At 42.0% G+C, this 18,368-nt stretch overlaps 1 protein-coding gene across 10 annotated transcripts in view; it reads right to left on the bottom strand.

Annotated features, from left to right (window-relative positions):
• The window catches only part of LOC147024903 (uncharacterized), a 112,928-nt gene that overhangs the window by 50,192 nt on the left and 44,368 nt on the right, over positions 1-18,368 (bottom strand). For 9 of the 10 annotated variants that reach the window (XM_085885268.1, XM_085885269.1, XM_085885266.1 and 6 more), the window contains 4 exons: positions 16,327-16,446; positions 16,157-16,216; positions 2,147-2,266; positions 1,977-2,036 (listed from right to left, as the gene is read on the bottom strand). In XM_085885268.1, coding sequence (XP_085741394.1) covers positions 1,977-2,036; positions 2,147-2,266; positions 16,157-16,216; positions 16,327-16,446 — 360 coding nt within the window. The remainder of the gene's footprint in view (positions 1-1,976; positions 2,037-2,146; positions 2,267-16,156; positions 16,217-16,326; positions 16,447-18,368) is intronic. The other variant, XM_085885271.1, reaches the window with a different exon arrangement.

Consider the following 18,368-nt stretch of genomic DNA (forward strand, 5'->3'; position numbering starts at 1 on the left):
AGACATAAGACAGTACCAGTGTACTGGTCCCGGTGTATGCCCCGGTTAGAATAGGTGTACCATATCCCTGTGTGTCATAAGAGGCGACCAAGGTTGGCGTCAGGAAGGGTAACCGGCCACATAACTAGGACATACCATGAAACTACCATACCAGTTTCATGTATATCTGACTCATAGTCTCTGAGATATAACGAACTTCGTTTTTTTTATTGTTTTCGACCAGGGTTCATTCAAAGTCTATCTTCTCCGACAGTTTTCATAGGATCCGGCTGGAATTTTTTGACAATATGGCTGAATGTACTGCCCACAGTCGCTCATGACCCGATTTTTGAATTTCAAAAAAATTAATTTTTTATGATTTTTCAAAAATTTCAAAGTCCCGTTGCTCGGCAACGGTGGTGTCCATAGCAACGGTTCTCATTTGCACACAACTAGGTCATGGTATGAACCTACCAACCAAGTTTCATCGAAATCACCATTTTAAATACTTATAATAAGGGTAGAACAAATCTCAAATTTTTTTTTACGACTTGATCGACTACCCAACAGACAGACAGACATAACGACGGAAAACCTGACAATAAGGGTAGATAGATCGACTACCCAACAGACACACAGACACACAGACATAACAAATATCGTGGTCACTCTGGCTGGCGCTCGTGAACCAATAAAAATAATGTGCAGGAATAAACAGAAGAAAAACAATGGGTTACCCAGGCTCAAAGGGTTGGAACCCGAATAAGAAGAATGACAAACGGGTAATTGTGTCTCATTTTGATAGTTCAGCAATGATGTCCCATGTTTTAATGTGTTAATGGATGGGGAATTCTCATCAGATTACTGGTCGGTAATTTATAGGTATATAAGTTATACATTGGTGGAATTTTTTGAGGATTTATGTTGGATTGAGCCAATGGAGTGTCTGGGCCATCCTTACATAAGACGTCGCCTGACATAATAGGCCTACTTCCACCAAGTTTGGTCAAAATACCATCACTGGTTCACCACAAGTTGGTGCGGTAACAGAATTTTTACTGAACGGGACCTCTGACCTCTTCACCCCATAATCAAACCAGTTCATCTTTGCATTATTATTCATACTTGCACCTAGTTTGATTTAGATCTAGCCTTTAGCCATTTTCAAGTCATTGCGGCAATGAAAACATATCATGGACACATGGACGGACGGACAACCCGAAACAAATAATGCCTCCGGCAACTTCCTCAGCCTCCTCGAAGTTCCTTGTGTTCGCTGGCAGTATTGATGGTATTATTCTCATACAATATTGTGCAAAGCAGTTGTTATCATGCTTTATTGTGGATTAAATGTTTGCAAATGAAGATTAACACTTTCATACATCTTCTTTGAAGTGGTATTCCATGTATCGCTTCCCTCCTGACGCTGGTCACTTGCACTTCTTTTTGAGACATTCTTATAGCCTTTAATTTTCTCTTCTTCTTTAACTACCCCCCAACAACCCATTCCTTCTTATGAGGTTGGCAAGTGGGAACAGCTGTGGTCGAACTCTTTCACAAAACTTTTTTGCCAATCCTTTTGTTCTCTGGTAGGAATTTGTAAGTTGTTCAGGGAACCGGCGATAACTCGCCAGCTCTTTGAAAGAGATATGATAGGCTCTTTAACGTTCATGAAATCCCCCAATGCAAGCTGATGGTCCTGTAGCTTCAGCCTTCAGTGGGTCGGCGAGCACATCGATACCTCGCCTTTCATGCAAAACACCAGGATGACCATTAATATCTGGATCAAGATTGCAACCTCAGCTAAACAACTCAGTACAAGCACTTCATAGCAATCCCCCAGCCATGAAACCTATAATTTATGGTACAGAAAATAATTGAGCAAAACGTGATCAACATACGACAGGGTTAGTTTTCATTTCCTTGAAGGAAAACGATTTCCATTACTAGTACATTTCATGTCACGACATTTTGAAGGGATATTTTATCTTACTTACACGACATGTTCGTTGAGAGTACGACCCTTCCCCTTCTTGTCACGTTTGCCGAACTTTTTCCTAAGTTGAAAAAGATTGAAGAGTCAATTTCTTGCACATTTGTTGAGGAAGATATTTACAAACACAAGTTAAAAACAAGAAGTGAAGAAGGGGAAAATAAAATTATTTACTTTAGACAGTTCCAAAAAGTGGATTTCTTTGAAGGAGTGGTCGATAATGACTGTTCCACATGGGTAGGCTGGTTCAGAACAATGTCATGTAAACCAGGAGACTCGTTCCTGTTTGCTTCCCTGAAAAAGAACAGTTCTCATAAATCCACAACTTCGTACACATGTGCCAAACTGGATATCATATACCGGCATTCCTCATTTAATGACCGAGTTCCGTTCCTACGACTAGATTGTTAAGCGAATTGGCCGACAAGCAAGGATTTGTTTTTAAATGTTTATACAGTAGTGTACTGTATACTGTAATAAACAGAATAGAGGAAATCAGCACTAATATACATTACTTCGGTTTGCATACTGTAAATACAGGTAATCGTTTTTATATATTCTGAATAAAGAAAAGGTTTAAAGGAAACTCCAACTTGATAACTTTGTTTTAATTTGCATGACTCTTTCATATTACAGAACATAACTAGAGGGGGAGCATTCGGGAGAGTGCAAAATCTCCGCCGCCAATACTGCTGGATCACTCAAGTGAACCTTATATCTTATTCATTAAATATGATGTCAACAGTGCTGACAGAGTTATAGTTCTTTTCTCCAACATTTTTTTGGGGGAGGGAGGGGGGGTTGGAAATCACTTAAAACATGTGGAAATGCAAAAAAAAGAAATCGAAATTTTGTTGAAAAAAAGTTGCAAAAATGTTTTTTTCTCCAACAATTTTTTTTTGGGGGGGGGGGGGTTGCAAATCACTTAAAATATGTAGAAATGCAAAAAAAAAAATTTTTTTTCTAACAATTTTTTTTGGGGGGGGGGGGTAACAATTTTTTTTTTGGGGGGGGGGTCCAAGTCCAAAATTTAATGGCATGATCCTTGGACCATACCTACCCCCCCTCACCAAGTTTCGTCGAAATCCGTCGGGGAGTTTTTCCGTAATACTGTTCACAAACAAACAAACAAACAAATAAACCAGAGGTGAACAGAGCTGCTATCCACCAGGAGCGACTCCTTGAGGAATATCCGCCTACGAGAGATTCCGATGAGAATCGTTCTACAGAGTAACCATGAAAAATATGTGTTTGCCTCATAACGTCACCAAATGACGTCATAATGTCTCAAGCTTGATATATCTAGAAAGCACTCATCGAGGTGTTCAATTTGAGGTGCTACACGATATGGTTCCTAAAACTTGAAAATTTGACCTTGGGGTCAAATATGTTTGACCTCAGGCACTAAAGGCCCAGTCACACCTTGACGTTTTAGCCAACGTATACTGATTTTTGAATTTTTTTTCTAAAACGCTGGCACACGTTGAATGCGTTATGGGTAAGTTTTGATAACATTGAGAGCACGCTGAAAAACACTGCCATACGTCGTTGTACGCTGGCTTTAAACGTTGTACTTTTCGGTTGTCCTCAAATTTTTGCATGCTTGAAATTTCACGACGTATGCCGGCGTTTGACTCACACGTTCCGCTATGCTGGCCACAAGTTGTATGCACGGTCTGCGATCGTTGACAGACGTCAACACATGCTACTTGTAAGTTAATCATAAGTTGAGACACGCCGAAGTAATGTTTAGCATACCCGAAACTTATTTCTAAGCTATGATTAACGTGTTGTTGGCACGTTATGCGATCGTTGCCACACGTCGACAGACGTTACTTTTAAGTTACTCATAGGCTGAAAGACGTCGGTATAATGGATCGTCCTTGCATCAGCATCCACGGCCACGGCCAGGACACTTATTTGCAGCATTCTTCAAACTTTTCTTCGGCACGACGAGGATGTTCACACTTCGATGTCTAGCTTGGCTATGATTCCAATTGTCCATCGGCAGCGTCTATTTAAAATAGTCGAGTTTGAGCGTTTTAACACGTTCAGAAGAAACGCTTCAAATTTCCAAACCCCAGCGTCAAAAAACAAAGGCGAGTGACAGCAATTTAAATCGTTCATTGTAAACAATGAAATAGTTGAGTGGTACCGTTTAAAAGTCGTTGAGTGTAAAAAAAATCCAATTGTTGAGCGCAAGCGTCTACTTTCAATAGTGGAGTTTGAGCGATTTAGCACGTTCAATAGAAACGATTAAAATTTCCGAGCGCCAGCGTCAAAAAACAAAGGCGAGTGACAGCAATTTAAATCGTTCATTGTAAACAATGAAAATAGCTGAGTGGTACCATTTAAAAGTCGTTGAGTGTAAAAAAAAATCCAATTGTTGAGCGCAAGCATCTACTTTCAATAGTGGAGATGCAGCCATTTAAATCGTTGAGTGGCAGCCTATGAATAGCAAACCCCACGTCACCGGCAAAGATAAACTGCCGCACGATATGGATAAGTTAGGCTATCGTTGGGCACAGTTTGTGAACGCCGGCTACACGATAATTATTCGTTGGTATACCGTATCTATAAGTTATCGAAGTGCTCTATGCACATTATTAGTTCATTGTGCATTTGTCCAACCCGTTATGAATAGACCTATATCATAAAAACAAGCCATAGCTCATTGTTGAAAAAGTCCCATAAAAAATTAGCCGCGAAGAACTTCGAACAATGGTGCAAAGATGTCTCCTACCCGTGGACACGCGGACGCAAGGAGGTTCCATCATAACCCACACCCTCCCCCTCACACTCACCTACTACTGCCAACATGAACAAACTACTACTAATACTAATACTAATACTGATACTGATACTGATACTGTTACTGCTGACATGGACATCGACTCAAAAAGGACTCGAAAACACTGTTGGGTTCCCCTTTTATGAACACCATTTTTATATACCAATTCCCAAAATCGCTGGGAACACGTCTTTATATGGCAGTTGTAAGTTAGAAACACGTTCATTTTTTTTTGTCGACCGGAAGACGTCATTGGAATACGTCTACATACGTCAATGACTGAGAAAAAAAAAGGGTAAGGCCACATGAGATGCTTGACGCTGAGACGCCACGCCGCGCTGCCGCTGCCGACTGGTCGTAAGTCCGGGCGGTCGTTAAACAGGTAGGTAATTAAGTGAGGAGTGCCTGTACATTCTCCATTTCAAGAATTGACACCGCAATGCCCCTCCAGAAAACCACATAAAATAAAACAATATCAGGAAAAACATAGAAAAAAATACCCCCGTGCGGGAGTGACGGTCATCTCTGCGAGAAAATATATAGCCTCCTGAAGGAAGGGCAGTTTTTGCAAACTTTGAAGTCACGTGATGCGAAAAGGAAAGCGAATATCGAAAATCCGGCCTGAGAAAATTTAGATATTGTCCCTCAGATTTATACGCCACAATCAAATTCAAGATCGCTTGAAAAATGTAGGAGGACATAGATTTTGAAAATCGTCATTTTCGCATTTTTTGCCAACTTTGAAGTCACATAACACAAAAACGAAAGTGAATATCGAAAATCCGGCTGGACCAAATTTAGATATTGTCCCATAGATTTATATGCCACAATCAAATTCAAGATCGCTTGAGAAATGTCGGAGATAGATTTTGAAAATCGTCATTTTCGCATTTTTTGCCAGCTTTGAAGTCACGTGACACGAAAACGAAAGCGAATATCGAAAATCCGGCCCGACGAAATTTAGATATTGTCCCATAGATTCATATGCCACAATCAAATTCAAGATTGCTTGAGAAATGCAGGAGGAGATAGATTTTGAAAATCGTCATTTTCGCATTTTTTGCCAACTTTGAAATCACGTAACACGAAAACAAAAGCGAATATCGAAAATCCGGCCCGATCAAATTTAGATATTTTCCCGTAGATTCATATGCCACAAACAAATTCAAGATTGCTTGAGAAATGTAGGAGGAGATAGATTTTGAAAATCGTCATTTTCGCATGAAAATCGTCATTTTCGCATTTTTTGCCAACTTTGAAGTCAGGTGACACGAAAACGAAAGCGAATATGGAAAATCCGGCCAGATCAAAATTTAGATATTGTCCCACAGATTCATTTGCTACAATCAAATTCAAGATCGCTTGAGAAATGGTGGAGATAGAATTTGAAAATCGTCATTTTCGCAACTTCAAAGCCCCCGTGACCTTGACCTTGACCTTCGGTGACCTTGAAAGTCATACCATCGTGTACGTCTCATCGACCTCTATCAGGATCACTAATGAGCAGATCTCCCGCTTCAACTTCATTGTGAACGGACGGACGGACGGATCGAAAGGACAGCGACACCCATATTATTAGGTCATGCTCGAAGAGATGACCTAAAAAGAGACCACAAAAATAAAAGGACATGGGAAGGGTCTTTTCAAATCATCTTGCTTTGCCTCTCCAAGCATGACTGATATTTTCTACAAGCCGGGAATTTGTCCAAATATCGATAATCCCCAATGCAAAGAGAGTGAGCTCATCAAATATGATTGGTCGAGATGTTGTAATATTTTGTCCAAGTACTGCAAAACTGGAGGTTATTGGAAGTGTCGAAAGGCATTTTTGCATTCTACAGTGTTCAAGTTGAAATTGCAATTGAAACTACAGGGAAGTCAAAGTGTCAAAAAGGAATTTTGTATTCTGCAGTTTAAAATATATAATTCAATTGAAATAAAAAGTTTTATAGGTTGCAGAAAGAAACATTTTTCCGGAAGTTTTCCGCTGTTAATGCAGCATCTTTTACACCACCTTGTGTAACATGATACATTAGTTATTTGTGCCTGGTGTTTGTGTCCTTTATGATGTCTGTAAAAATAGTAAGTTTCCTGCTTGGAATGATTTTCAAATTTTATTTTACTGACACACAAACAGGCAGATGAAAACGATAACCTTACTCCTCTGGGCAATTCCACGGTTACTCCCGTTACATTTGTGATGTATTGAGGCCCCTATTTGTATCATAATTTCCTTACTTAAGTGTTTGAATCATTAGTTTTCCACAGTAGTTTCATTTTGCCCAGACATAACTCAACACAGGAGGAGAATTTCAGAAACCTCTTCTGTGTGGGTTACTTGTGCAAAAAACAGTCGGTTCGGCCTAGGTCACATTTGCCACGGAGGCCGTGGGGTCTCCAAAATCTGTGGCCACTAGCAATTATACGGCGGCCGCAGTATTTCCACGGTCACACAATGTAGCAGTCACATATGTTTTTATTTTTCGGGGAGCCGCACGGCGTATTTAGAAATCGTGGAGACCGAAAACGTGGGGGTGCCATACGGTCTTTGATTTGATGTCACACGGTGACCTTAGGGCGTCGCTGCGGCGGCCATAGAATTTTCAAGGCAGATGCAAGGTGCCCGCAAGGCAACCGCAGGGGGGCCCTAAGGCGAACGTGCGGCCAGACGGATGGTAACGAGTGGGTATATATACCAGTTCTTTTTTTTACTGAAATAAAAATATACCAGTATATATAACTGAATATACTATAACTATAATATACCGTGGTGCCCCCAGAATCCGAACGCCCCATTGTTTGAACAAATTGGAATCCGATCAATTTATTCGAGAAAATTTTGCCCTAAAAACCTAATACATTTTAAAAAACCGAACACAACGTGGCGTTCATGTTTGTTCACGTGTCTCCCCCACCTGTTCAAGCTGCATCTTCGCGCTTTGTTCATTCAGTTAGTCGGTGGAAGTACTCGTGAAAGCATCTCTCGTGTGTCGATCGATACTTTAGGCCTCAGTCACATTTGCTCTACGGCGAGGATACGGTGGCCATACGCCCTCTGAATTGACAGAAACGTGTGGCGGCCACAGAGAAACTGAGGTGGCCTCAGGGTGGCCCTACGCCGTATGGCTATATTTTACAGGTCGTAAGGTCGCCGTGGAATTATAACGCGGAGTTATAACTTTTTTCATTTCTACGTTTGCCGTAGAAATTCGACGAGCCGAAACAAAAGAACTGGTAAAAAAAAAAAAATAATAATAAAAAATTAACCCATTCGTTACCGTCCATCTCGCCGCACGTTCAGCTGAGGGCCCCCCTGCGGTCGCCTTGCAGTCGCCTTGCGGGCACCTTGCATCTGCCTTGAAAATTCTATGGCCGCCGCAGAAATGCCCGAAGGTCACCGTGCGACATCAAATCAAAGACCGTACGGCACCCCACGTTTTTGGTCTCCACAATTTATAAATACCCCATGCGTCTACCCAAAAAATAAAAACATATGTGACTGCTACATTGTGTGACCGTGGAAATACTGTGGCCGCTTTATAATTGCTAGTGCCCATACATTTTGTAGACCCTCCCGCCGCCGAGCCAAATGTGACTTAGGCCTTACCTCGTGTTTTGACCTTCATTTGTGATGTTTGTTTTTTTAATCATCTTGTGTTTTAATTAATAACTAGAACGGGCACTCGTAGAGAGCATATACCTTCGCCACCGCTACTGTTTTGTTCTTGGCATAAGAGTGTGGGGAACAGAACAAGGAGCATTTTGGTGCTGATTTCATACGAATCGGATAAGAATTGACTGCGTTGTGATAAAAATACGCACATCTGCAAGGTCGTGACCCCCCTGACCTTTGACCCCCAACCGCGAGTAAGGGCAATTACGTCATTTTGTCAAGTTGCATATCACAAGATTGGGCATTAAATTCTGAACATTTTGGCATTACTTTCATGCAAATTAGATAAAAATTGACCGCGATATGATAAAAAGACGATTTTGACCTTTTCATGACCTTGACCTTGACCTTTGATCCGATTGCTCCCAAAATCTAACCAAATGGTCCTTGGCTAATAACCAATCATCCCACCAAATTTCATGTAATTCGGTTTAATACTTTTTAAGTTATGCGAATAACAAACAAATAAATAATCATTGGCATCTCCCGCAAACATATATTTTGGTACTGATTATAATGCCAGGATTTGGGACATTTTCTTTTAAAAACAAGGGTAATGATGTAATTGTGTCATGTCGCCCATCACAAGATTGGGCAATGAATTCTGAACATTTTGGCATCGGTTGCATGCCAATTAGATCAAAATTGACCGCGCTATGGTAAAAATACGAATTTGACCTTTCCGTGACCTTGACCTTGACCTTTGACCCGATCGCTCCCAAAATCTAATCAAATGTTCCTTGGATAATAACCCATCATCCCACCAAATTTCAAGCGATTTGGTTTAATACTTTCTGAATTATGCGAATAACAAACAAACACACACACACACACACACACACACACATATTCACAAATAAATAAATAAATAAATACACAGCGACCAATACATAACCTTTTGCAGAATGCGAAGGCAACAAAAAAAGCAATCCGATCACGTGGTGTGACGGACTATCGGGTAAGGATTGAATTTCACAGCAAAACCAGTTGTAATTTGGAATATCAATGATTACGTCAGCCCGATGCATTTGATGAAAGTGATTGTGGTTCTGTGGGCATCATGTTTGATGAGCTGCCTTGGGGACAGCGCTCTCGCAGAGTGCGCGAGCGATCGGAACCCAGGGCGGAGCTCGAGTCTGTGTGGACCTTTGGATGTGGTGATTGTACCAGTTTACATACAATACACCGCCACCGAAGGTCATTTACTCATCTTATTTTACCTTAAACATGGGGAATTTCAGTTTAAAGTGTTTTGAAAGTGGGTTTTCTTTGGGTCCAAGAACGGATTAATTCACACCATTATTTCTGATTGGGAAAATATTTTTGGAATCCGAACTTTTTGCAATCCGAACAGCCTTCTGGAACGAATTAAATTGGGATTCTGGGGGCACCACTGTATAGGCAAACACCTATACTCCGATCTCTAGCGGTAGCGCACGGTGGACGCACGGTCAACGCAGACTGCCACAGAGGCCGTATGTAGGTGCACGGCGGGCGTAGGGGAACCGTGCGTCGACCCTGCATTGCCGGCAGGTAGTCACACAGACCGTAAGGCCACCGTACGGCGACCGTGGGAATAGTGCGGCCGCCGTAATTTTTTGGGGGTTGGGAAAATTCATTTTTCATTGAGAAGAGTTTACGGCAGCTGCACGAATAACGCAAGCCCACCGTACGCCCTACGTACGGTCGACGTGGAACACATCTACGTCATAGCTTGGCTTGTCAAATTGCTCCGCGAACGTAGAAATGAAAAAAAGTTATAACTCCACGCTATAATTCCACGGCGCCCCTACGGCCTGTAAAATATAGCCAAACGGCGTAGGGCCTCCCTGAGGCCACCTCAGTTTCTCTGCGCTGCCGCACGTTTCTGTCAATTCAGAGGGCGTACGGCCGTCGTATCCTCGCCATAGAGCAAATGTGACCTAGGCCTTACTCAGGTTACATTTTTCAAGACCCCAACAAGTGTCCTCTGACTGAATGATCTTTGAAATAAGTTATATATTGTTCATTTACCTCAACTGGTGGTACACATATAGGGTGCGATCAAAATCTTATGTGATTGATCATTTCCAGAAGTATGGCAAAACCTTTGGTTATGTTATGCTTCCTCTCGTTGCAGTATGTTACACTCGTGTGACATAAAATGTACATGTAAACAAAGTTGCTAACAATATTAAAGCTGAGCAATACTTATCCAACAGATTAAACTTGAATGAATTTTATTTTGTTAACTTTGTACCCCAAATAACTCATTCACAGTTTTAGGTCGGGTAGACTTCAGATAACCTTGTGGTGACTTCCTAAAACATAGAAAATTTCAAGTGGCCATGGTTCTTAACAACCATTGGTGTATCACCATGTTTTTCTTTGAGATAGAAAATGTTATCCATTAGGTTTGACAATTTCCAGTTTGGTCTTGCTGGTTGCATTACTGAAACCTGGTCGTCATTCTGGTCATCAATGGTTTCCACTTCTCCTGGGTACAGTGTCCCTTCATATTCCACTGCAAACTAGTCACTAACATATATAGTGGTGATATCACTTCCAGATTCAATGATGTTGTGTCCATCCATATCGCGATCCTTTCCATCCGTGATGAGATCGTTTCCGCTTACAGTGGGACCATTGTCATCAATGTAAAGGTCACTTTCATTGATGGAGAGGTTCTTTCCCACTTCTGTGATGATGAATGATGCTACATCATTATTTATCACCTTCAAAAGATGCAAATTGGCCATTCCACTGATTGACTTTGCATTCTCAAATACAGTCTTCAGGTCAAGTTCTGCATTTTTCAGGTCAATATCAGTTGGTTGCGGCTATGTGATCACCTGGATCGTGTTTTCAGTCATCAGACAGCACACGATAAATCCACAAGAAAAGATGCATGCAGTCATGGCCAAAAATATTGGCACCCTTGCACGTTTTTCAAATAATGCACCATTTCTTCCATAAAATTGTTGAAATTTAAAAAAAAAACCTTTTCGTATCCACATATGTATTTCTTTGGTTTGCAGTGGAAGAAAACAAAAAAAAAATCTGAAACAATGACGAAATGTTATCTTATTCCACACAGAAATCCCAAGATGGCCCGGACAATATTATTGGCACCTTTTAGAAGTTGTGAGAAATAACTACATTTCAAGCAGGTGATTCTCCTTTACTTTGGAATTGAACTCACCTATAGTGAGTTGGAGGTGACTGCAATATAAAAATCACTCGTTTAACCAGTTTGATTAGATAAAAGGAGTCATTCTGCTATTTTGCGTCACTGTGTGTCCCACAATGAGCATCAAGAAATGAAAGAAAACCAGAACATTGACTGAGGAGGTTAGACACAAGATTATAAGCAAGCATGGACAATCTTAAGGCTACAAGTCCATCTCCAGAGACTTTGATGTTCCTGTATCCACCATACACAATGTAATCAGAAAGTTTAAGGCCCACGGCACTGCAGCCAACCTAACTGGACGTGGCGGCAAGAGAAAACTTGATCAGAGATTGCAGGGAAGGAGTGTTCACCTCAATCAACAGATTCAGGCTGATCTTCAGACACAAGGTATGACAGTTTCAACTCACACAATCTGTCACCAAATCAATGAAAGTAGGTTCTATGGTATGAGATAAAGGAGGACCCTACCGCTGAGAGAGAGACAGAAGAAAGCCCATCTGCAGTTTGCCAAAACACACCTGAACAAGCAAAAATCCTTCTGGGAGAATATCCTGTGGAAAGTTGAGACCAAATTCGAGCTTTGTGGGAAAGCACATCATCTCTATATTTTCAGAGAACAAAACGAAGCCTTCACAAAAAAGAGCACCTTCCCTACAGTCAAACATGGAGGAGGTTCAGTGATGTTTTGAGGTTGTTGTGCTGCCTCTGGCACTGGGTGCCTTTAATGTGTGCATGGCATCACTAAATCAGAAGATTAACGAGGCATTTTGGAGTGCAATGTTCAACAGCACTCTCTGAGGTTCGGAGACCGGATTGCAGCAAGCTCATGGTGGCTGGTTGTACCGACTGTTGGTCTGGTTGCTCTGATGGTTACCATGTCCAAGGAGTTGCTGAAGCTGTGTACACGATGCTGATTCCAATGGTAATTGAGATAACACCGGTCAACGAGCATATTATGAGACTAAGAAATCGTCAAACCTTGGGCATCATATCTCTGTATATGCTCTGACTGAAGCGAGTGATCTCACCATGAAGGACACATTCTATGCCACGCTCTAGACTGTGGTTGATCAGTGCCCCAGGTGAGACAGTCTTCTCATTTGGAGGATTTCAATCCATCGACTGGAACTGATTGGGATGGTTGTGAGACATGTGTTGGTCCCCATGGGTCTGGAACTGTGAAACAGAACAGCACTAAGTTCCTTGACTTTGCAAGAAGTCATAGACTAAGGGTGGCTGGTTCATGGTGTCATCGCCCACAATCTCATCGCTGGACTCATTATGCCAACGCTGGTGGTGTGGCAAAGGAAATTGACCATGTACTCGTTGATGGTCGCCGCTGAAGGATGATCCAGAACTGCAGGGTCTACGTGAGTGCTCAGTTCATCAATACTGACCACCGGCTTGTTGCAGCAACTCTGAAGTTGCACCTCAAATCCAGGAGAATGGCACCATCCCAGCTGAGGCTGAATGTTGGCAAGCTCAATGTTGAGAGGGTAGCTGAGGAGTTTGCGAACAGGCTGAGTGGACATTTGGGGGGTCTGGGTGCTTTGGGGAATCATGAAGAGTTGTGGAGTGCCTTCAATACCACTGTCGTTGATGTTGTAGGTGGATGTCTTGGAACTCACCGGAGGGCGAAGAAGAATTTTGTCTCTCAAGGGATACCATTGACTAGAGCCTCAGGGCCAGTCTGAATGGCAGAGCTAAGCTGTTTAGAAAGCTGAGGCATAAAACTGCACGTGCACTAACGGTGGACAAGGAGGCCTATGTGCGAGGAATCGGTGAGGGGGTAGAACAGCACCTGTAGTCAGGTGATTCTCATCCTGCTTACATGGTAATTTACACATTGCATTGCTCCAAACCTCTGCCTCAGTGTACTGCAGTTAGTGTGGAGGATGGTGGGCTATTGACAGAGGATTCCAAAGTAAAGGTCTGCTGGGCCGGTTACTTTGAGCGGCTGTGCCAGGCTGATCCACCAGCTGTCGAGTTGGATGTCAGGGGTGTTACTATCCCTATTGATGACCCTCCAATGAACTGTGATCCACCTTCCTATGTGGAAACACAGGCTGCGGTGAAGCTCCTGGGATCTGTGGCAGCCATGCTGAGCTATTCACGGTTGGTGGAATTGCTATGTTCGTGTCATTGCACTCATTTCCGTGCTCTGCCTGGAACACAGGCATCATCCCAACTGACTGGAAGAGGAGCCTTGGTGTCCCTCTCTGGAAAGGGAAGGGTGATCGCCAGGACTGCAAGAACTACCAAGGGATGACGCTGCTCTCAGTGCCTGGCAAGGTCTTTGATTGGATAATTCTTAATAGGGTTCACCACCATCTGCTTGAGCACCAGCATCCAGAGCAGTCAGGCTTTACACCAAAGAGGTGAATGATCGACTGTATCCTTGCTTTTTGTGTCTTCACTGAATGCAGACGAGAGTTTCGGTAGGGGCTGCTTGTAGCCTATGTTGATCTCTGCAAAGTGTTTGATTCATTCAATCGGGATGCCCTCTGGATAATTATTGGTCTTCGTGGGGTGCCACCACAACTTCAGAATCTAATATCTGAACGATACTCTGGCACTGAGAGTGTTGTGAGATGTGGTGATACCGTCTCTGACTTATTTCCAGTTGTTGCTGGAGTTCATCAGGAGGGTGTACTGGCCCCCACACTTTTCAGTGCTTGTATGGACTGGATTCTGGGGAGGATGTCTGAGAGATCAAGCCACGCTGCATCATTTGTAAATGTCAAGATCTCTGACCTTGATTTCGCTGAAGATGCTGTCATTTTTGCGGAGACGCTAGATATCATTTTGGGGGCCCTCGAGGTGCTGAATGAGGAATTGGAGTCGCGAGGATTACGGGTTTCCTGGGTCAAAACTAAGATCCAGGCTTTCATTGACATCTTGGATGTTGCTATCTTGTCTGTAACTATTTGTAGCGAGGATGTTGACGTCACGGAGAGATTAATTACCATGGCATTGATATTCACGTCTGTGCTGGCTGTGAGCAAGAGGACAACAGACTTCTGGGAAGGGCCTTGGGAGTCATGTATTCACTGGATCATGGGGTGTGGTGCTGCCGGTACCTGTGCAGGAGGATGAAAGTCCGAGTCTTCAGGTCCTTGGTGCTTCCAGTTTTGCTCTACGGATGTGAGACTAGGACCAGGGATCTAAGACGTTGACTTAATTCCTTTGGTACCAGATCTCTTAGGAGAATCCTTGGCTCTCGCTGGTCGGACTTTGTGTCCAACGAGCGGTTGCTGAGAGAGACTCAACGAAGATTTGTCACCGGCATCATCTGTGAGCGTCAGCTGCGGCTGTATGGACATGTGGCTTGTTTTCCTGATGCTGATCCTGCTCACCAGATTTTCTCAGAAAGGGAGCCTCATGAGTGGAGGAGGTCAATGGGCAGATCACATGCCTCGTGGTTGCAGCAGGTTGATCAGCATCTCAAGGAGATGGGATGGGGCCAGGCATCTGCTTGGGGGATGGCCAGATGGAGGCCCCTGGAATACCGGCGGAGAGTGGACGCAGCAACGCACTGCTCAAGCGCATACTCCCATACTTGACCTGACCTGAATGTTCAACCCTGTGTCAGAAATCTGGGTCTCCGTGGAAGGTCATGGGTGTTGCCGCAGGACAATGACCCCAAACACAATATAAAAAGCACCCAGGAAAGGTTCAAGACAAAACACTGGACTGTTCTGAAGTGGCCAGCAATGAGTCCAGATCTAAATCCCATTGAACACCTGTGGGGAGATCTGAAAACAGCAGTTGGGAGAAGGTACTCTTCAAGTGTGGGAGAACTGGAGCCGTTTGCACAAGAAGTGTGGGTCAAACAGCGAGTTGAGTGGTGTGGGAAGCTCATGCATGGCTTTTGGAAGTGCTTGACTGCAGTTATTTCATCCGCAGGCTGTGACATCAAATATTAAGTCGAGGGTGTCAATAATTTTGTCAATTCCATTTCTTTTTATTTTCTGGTTTAAAAGGATATATTAAGTTCTGAATCAAAAACAAAGGTTTTGTCATATTAACAGTGAAATAAAGAATTGTGGAGACTAACACAACAACCCATACGTACTCATAAGGTTGTCCAACAGGAACGGTTGTGGCCCAAGTCGTTCAAGAACTGGTTGATCAATCATTTTGTTGACTGGCTGGAATTTGAAATTTGTTCAGGGTACCGGCGATAACTCACCAACTCTTTGTAAGAGACATAATAGGATCTTTAACGCCCAACAAATCTCCCAATGCTAGCCGATGGTCCTAGAGCTTTGTCCTTCAGTGGGACGGCACACACTTAAATACCTGGCCCTTCATGCAAAACACTATGTTAGCCGTTAATATCTGGATTAAGTTTGCAATCCAAGTTAAAGAACTCAGTGCAAGCACATCAAAGCAATCCCCCTGACCTGAAACCTCGAATCTATGGTACAGAAAATAATTAAGGTGCAAGATGTGATTGAGAAACGACAGGGTTGATATTAATTTCCTTGAAGGAATAACATTTCTATTACCAGCAAATTTCATGTCATGACATTCCATCTTACTCACATGACATGTTCATCGTTGGTAAGACCCTTCCACTTCTTGCCACATTTGCCAAACTTTTTCCTGTGTTGAAAAAGATTGAAAAGTCAATTTCTTGCACATTTGTTGAGGTAGATATTTCCAAACACAAGTTAAAAACAAAAAGGGAAGAAGGGGAAAATAAAATTATTTACTTTAGACGGTTGCAAAAAGTGGTTTTCTTTGAAGGGCTGGACGGTAATGACTCGTCCACGTTGATAGGCTGGTTCAGAACAACGTCATGTGAACCAGGAGACTCATTCCTGTTTGCTTCCCTGAAAAAGAACAGTTCTCGTAAATCCACAACTTCGTACATATGTGCGAAACTGGACATAATATACATTCTCTATTTCAAGAACTGACACTGCAATGCCCGCTCCAGCAAACATTACTTAAAATAAAACAATATCAGGAAAAGCGTACAAAAAAACACAAAAATATAAAGACATGGGAAAGGGTCTTTTCAAATCATCTCGCCTTGCCTCTTCAAGCATGATCTATATTTTCTGCAAGCCGGGAGTTTGTCCAAATCTGGATAATCCCCAAAGCAAAGAGAGTGAGCTCATCAAATATGATTGGTCGAGATGTTGTAATATTTTGTCCAAGTACTGCAAAACTGGAGGTTTTTGGAAGTGTTGTCAGGAATTTTTGCATTCTCCAGTGTTCAAGTAAAAATTGCAGTTGAAACTACAGGGAAGTCAAAGTGTCAAAAAGGCATTTTGTTTTCTGCAGTGTTAAAATATATAATTCAATTGAAATAAAAAGTTTTTCGCTCGCAGAAAGAAACATTTTTCCAGAAGTTTTCTGCTGTTAATGCAGCATCTTTTACATCTCCTTGTGTAACATGTTGCATTAGTGATTTGTGCTTGTTGTTTTTGTCTTTCATGATGTCATTAAAAACAGTTTAAGTTTCCCGTTTGGAATGATTTTCGAATTTTATTTTACTGACAGACAGGCAGACAGATGAAAACGATTACCTTATTCCTCTGGGCAATTCCACGGTTACTCACGTTACATTTTTGATGTATCGAGGCCCCTATTGGTATCATAATTTCCTTACTTACGTGTTTGAATCATTAGTTTTCCACAGTAGTTACATTATGCCCAGACAGAACTCAACACAGGAGAATTTCAAAAACTTCTTTTGTGTGGGTTACTTGTGCAAAAAACAGTCGGTTACTCAGGTTACATTTTTCAACACCCCAACAAGTGTCCTATTACTGAATGACCTTTGAAATAAGTTATATATTGTTCATTTACCTCAACTGGTGGTACACATACAGGGTGCAATGAAAATCTTATGTGATTGATCATTTCCAGAAGAATGACAAAATCCTTGGTTACTCATGTTATGCTTACTCTTGTTACAGTATGTTACCATCATGTGACATAAAAGGTACATGTAAACAAAGTTTCTAACACAATTAAAGCTGAGCAATGCTTATCCTACAGATTAAACTTGAATAAATTTCATTTTGTTAACTTTGTACCCCAAATATCTTCTGTACAGTTTTAGATAGGGTATACTTCAGATAACCTTCTGGTGACTTCCTAAAACATTATGGAAAATTTCAAGTGGCCATGCTTCTTAACAACTATTGGTGTATCACTATGTTTTTCTTTGAGATAGAAAATGTTATCCATTAGGTTTGACCATTTCCAGTTTGGTCTTGCTGGTTGCATTACTCAAACCTGGTTGTCATTCTGATCACCATCAATGACTACCACTTCTCCTGGGTACAGTGTCCCTTCATATTCCACTGCAACCAGTCACTAACTTTTATAGTGGGAATATCACTTCCAGATTAATGCTGTTGTGTCTATCCATATCGCGATCGTTTCCATCCATGATGAAATTGTTTCCGCTTACAGTGGGACCATTTTCATCAATGTAAAGGTCATTTTCATTGATGGAGGGGTTCTTTCCATCTTCTGTGATGATGAATGACGCTGCATCATTATTTATCACCTTCAAAAGATGCAAATTGGCCATTTCATTGATTGGCTTTGCATTCTCAAATACAGTCTTCAGATGAAGCTCTGCATTTTTCAGGTCAATATCAGTTGGTTGCGCTATGTGATCACCTGGATAGCGTTTTCAATCACCAGACAGCACACGATAAATCCACAAGAAAAAATGCATGCAGTCATGGCCAAAAATATTGGCACCCTTGAGCGTTTTTCAAATAATGCACCA

Source organism: Eptatretus burgeri, chromosome 6, assembly GCF_056783735.1.
Source record: "Eptatretus burgeri isolate ZD-2024b chromosome 6, Ebu_testis_v1, whole genome shotgun sequence".
In the NCBI taxonomy this organism is placed as follows: Eukaryota; Metazoa; Chordata; class Myxini; order Myxiniformes; family Myxinidae; genus Eptatretus; species Eptatretus burgeri.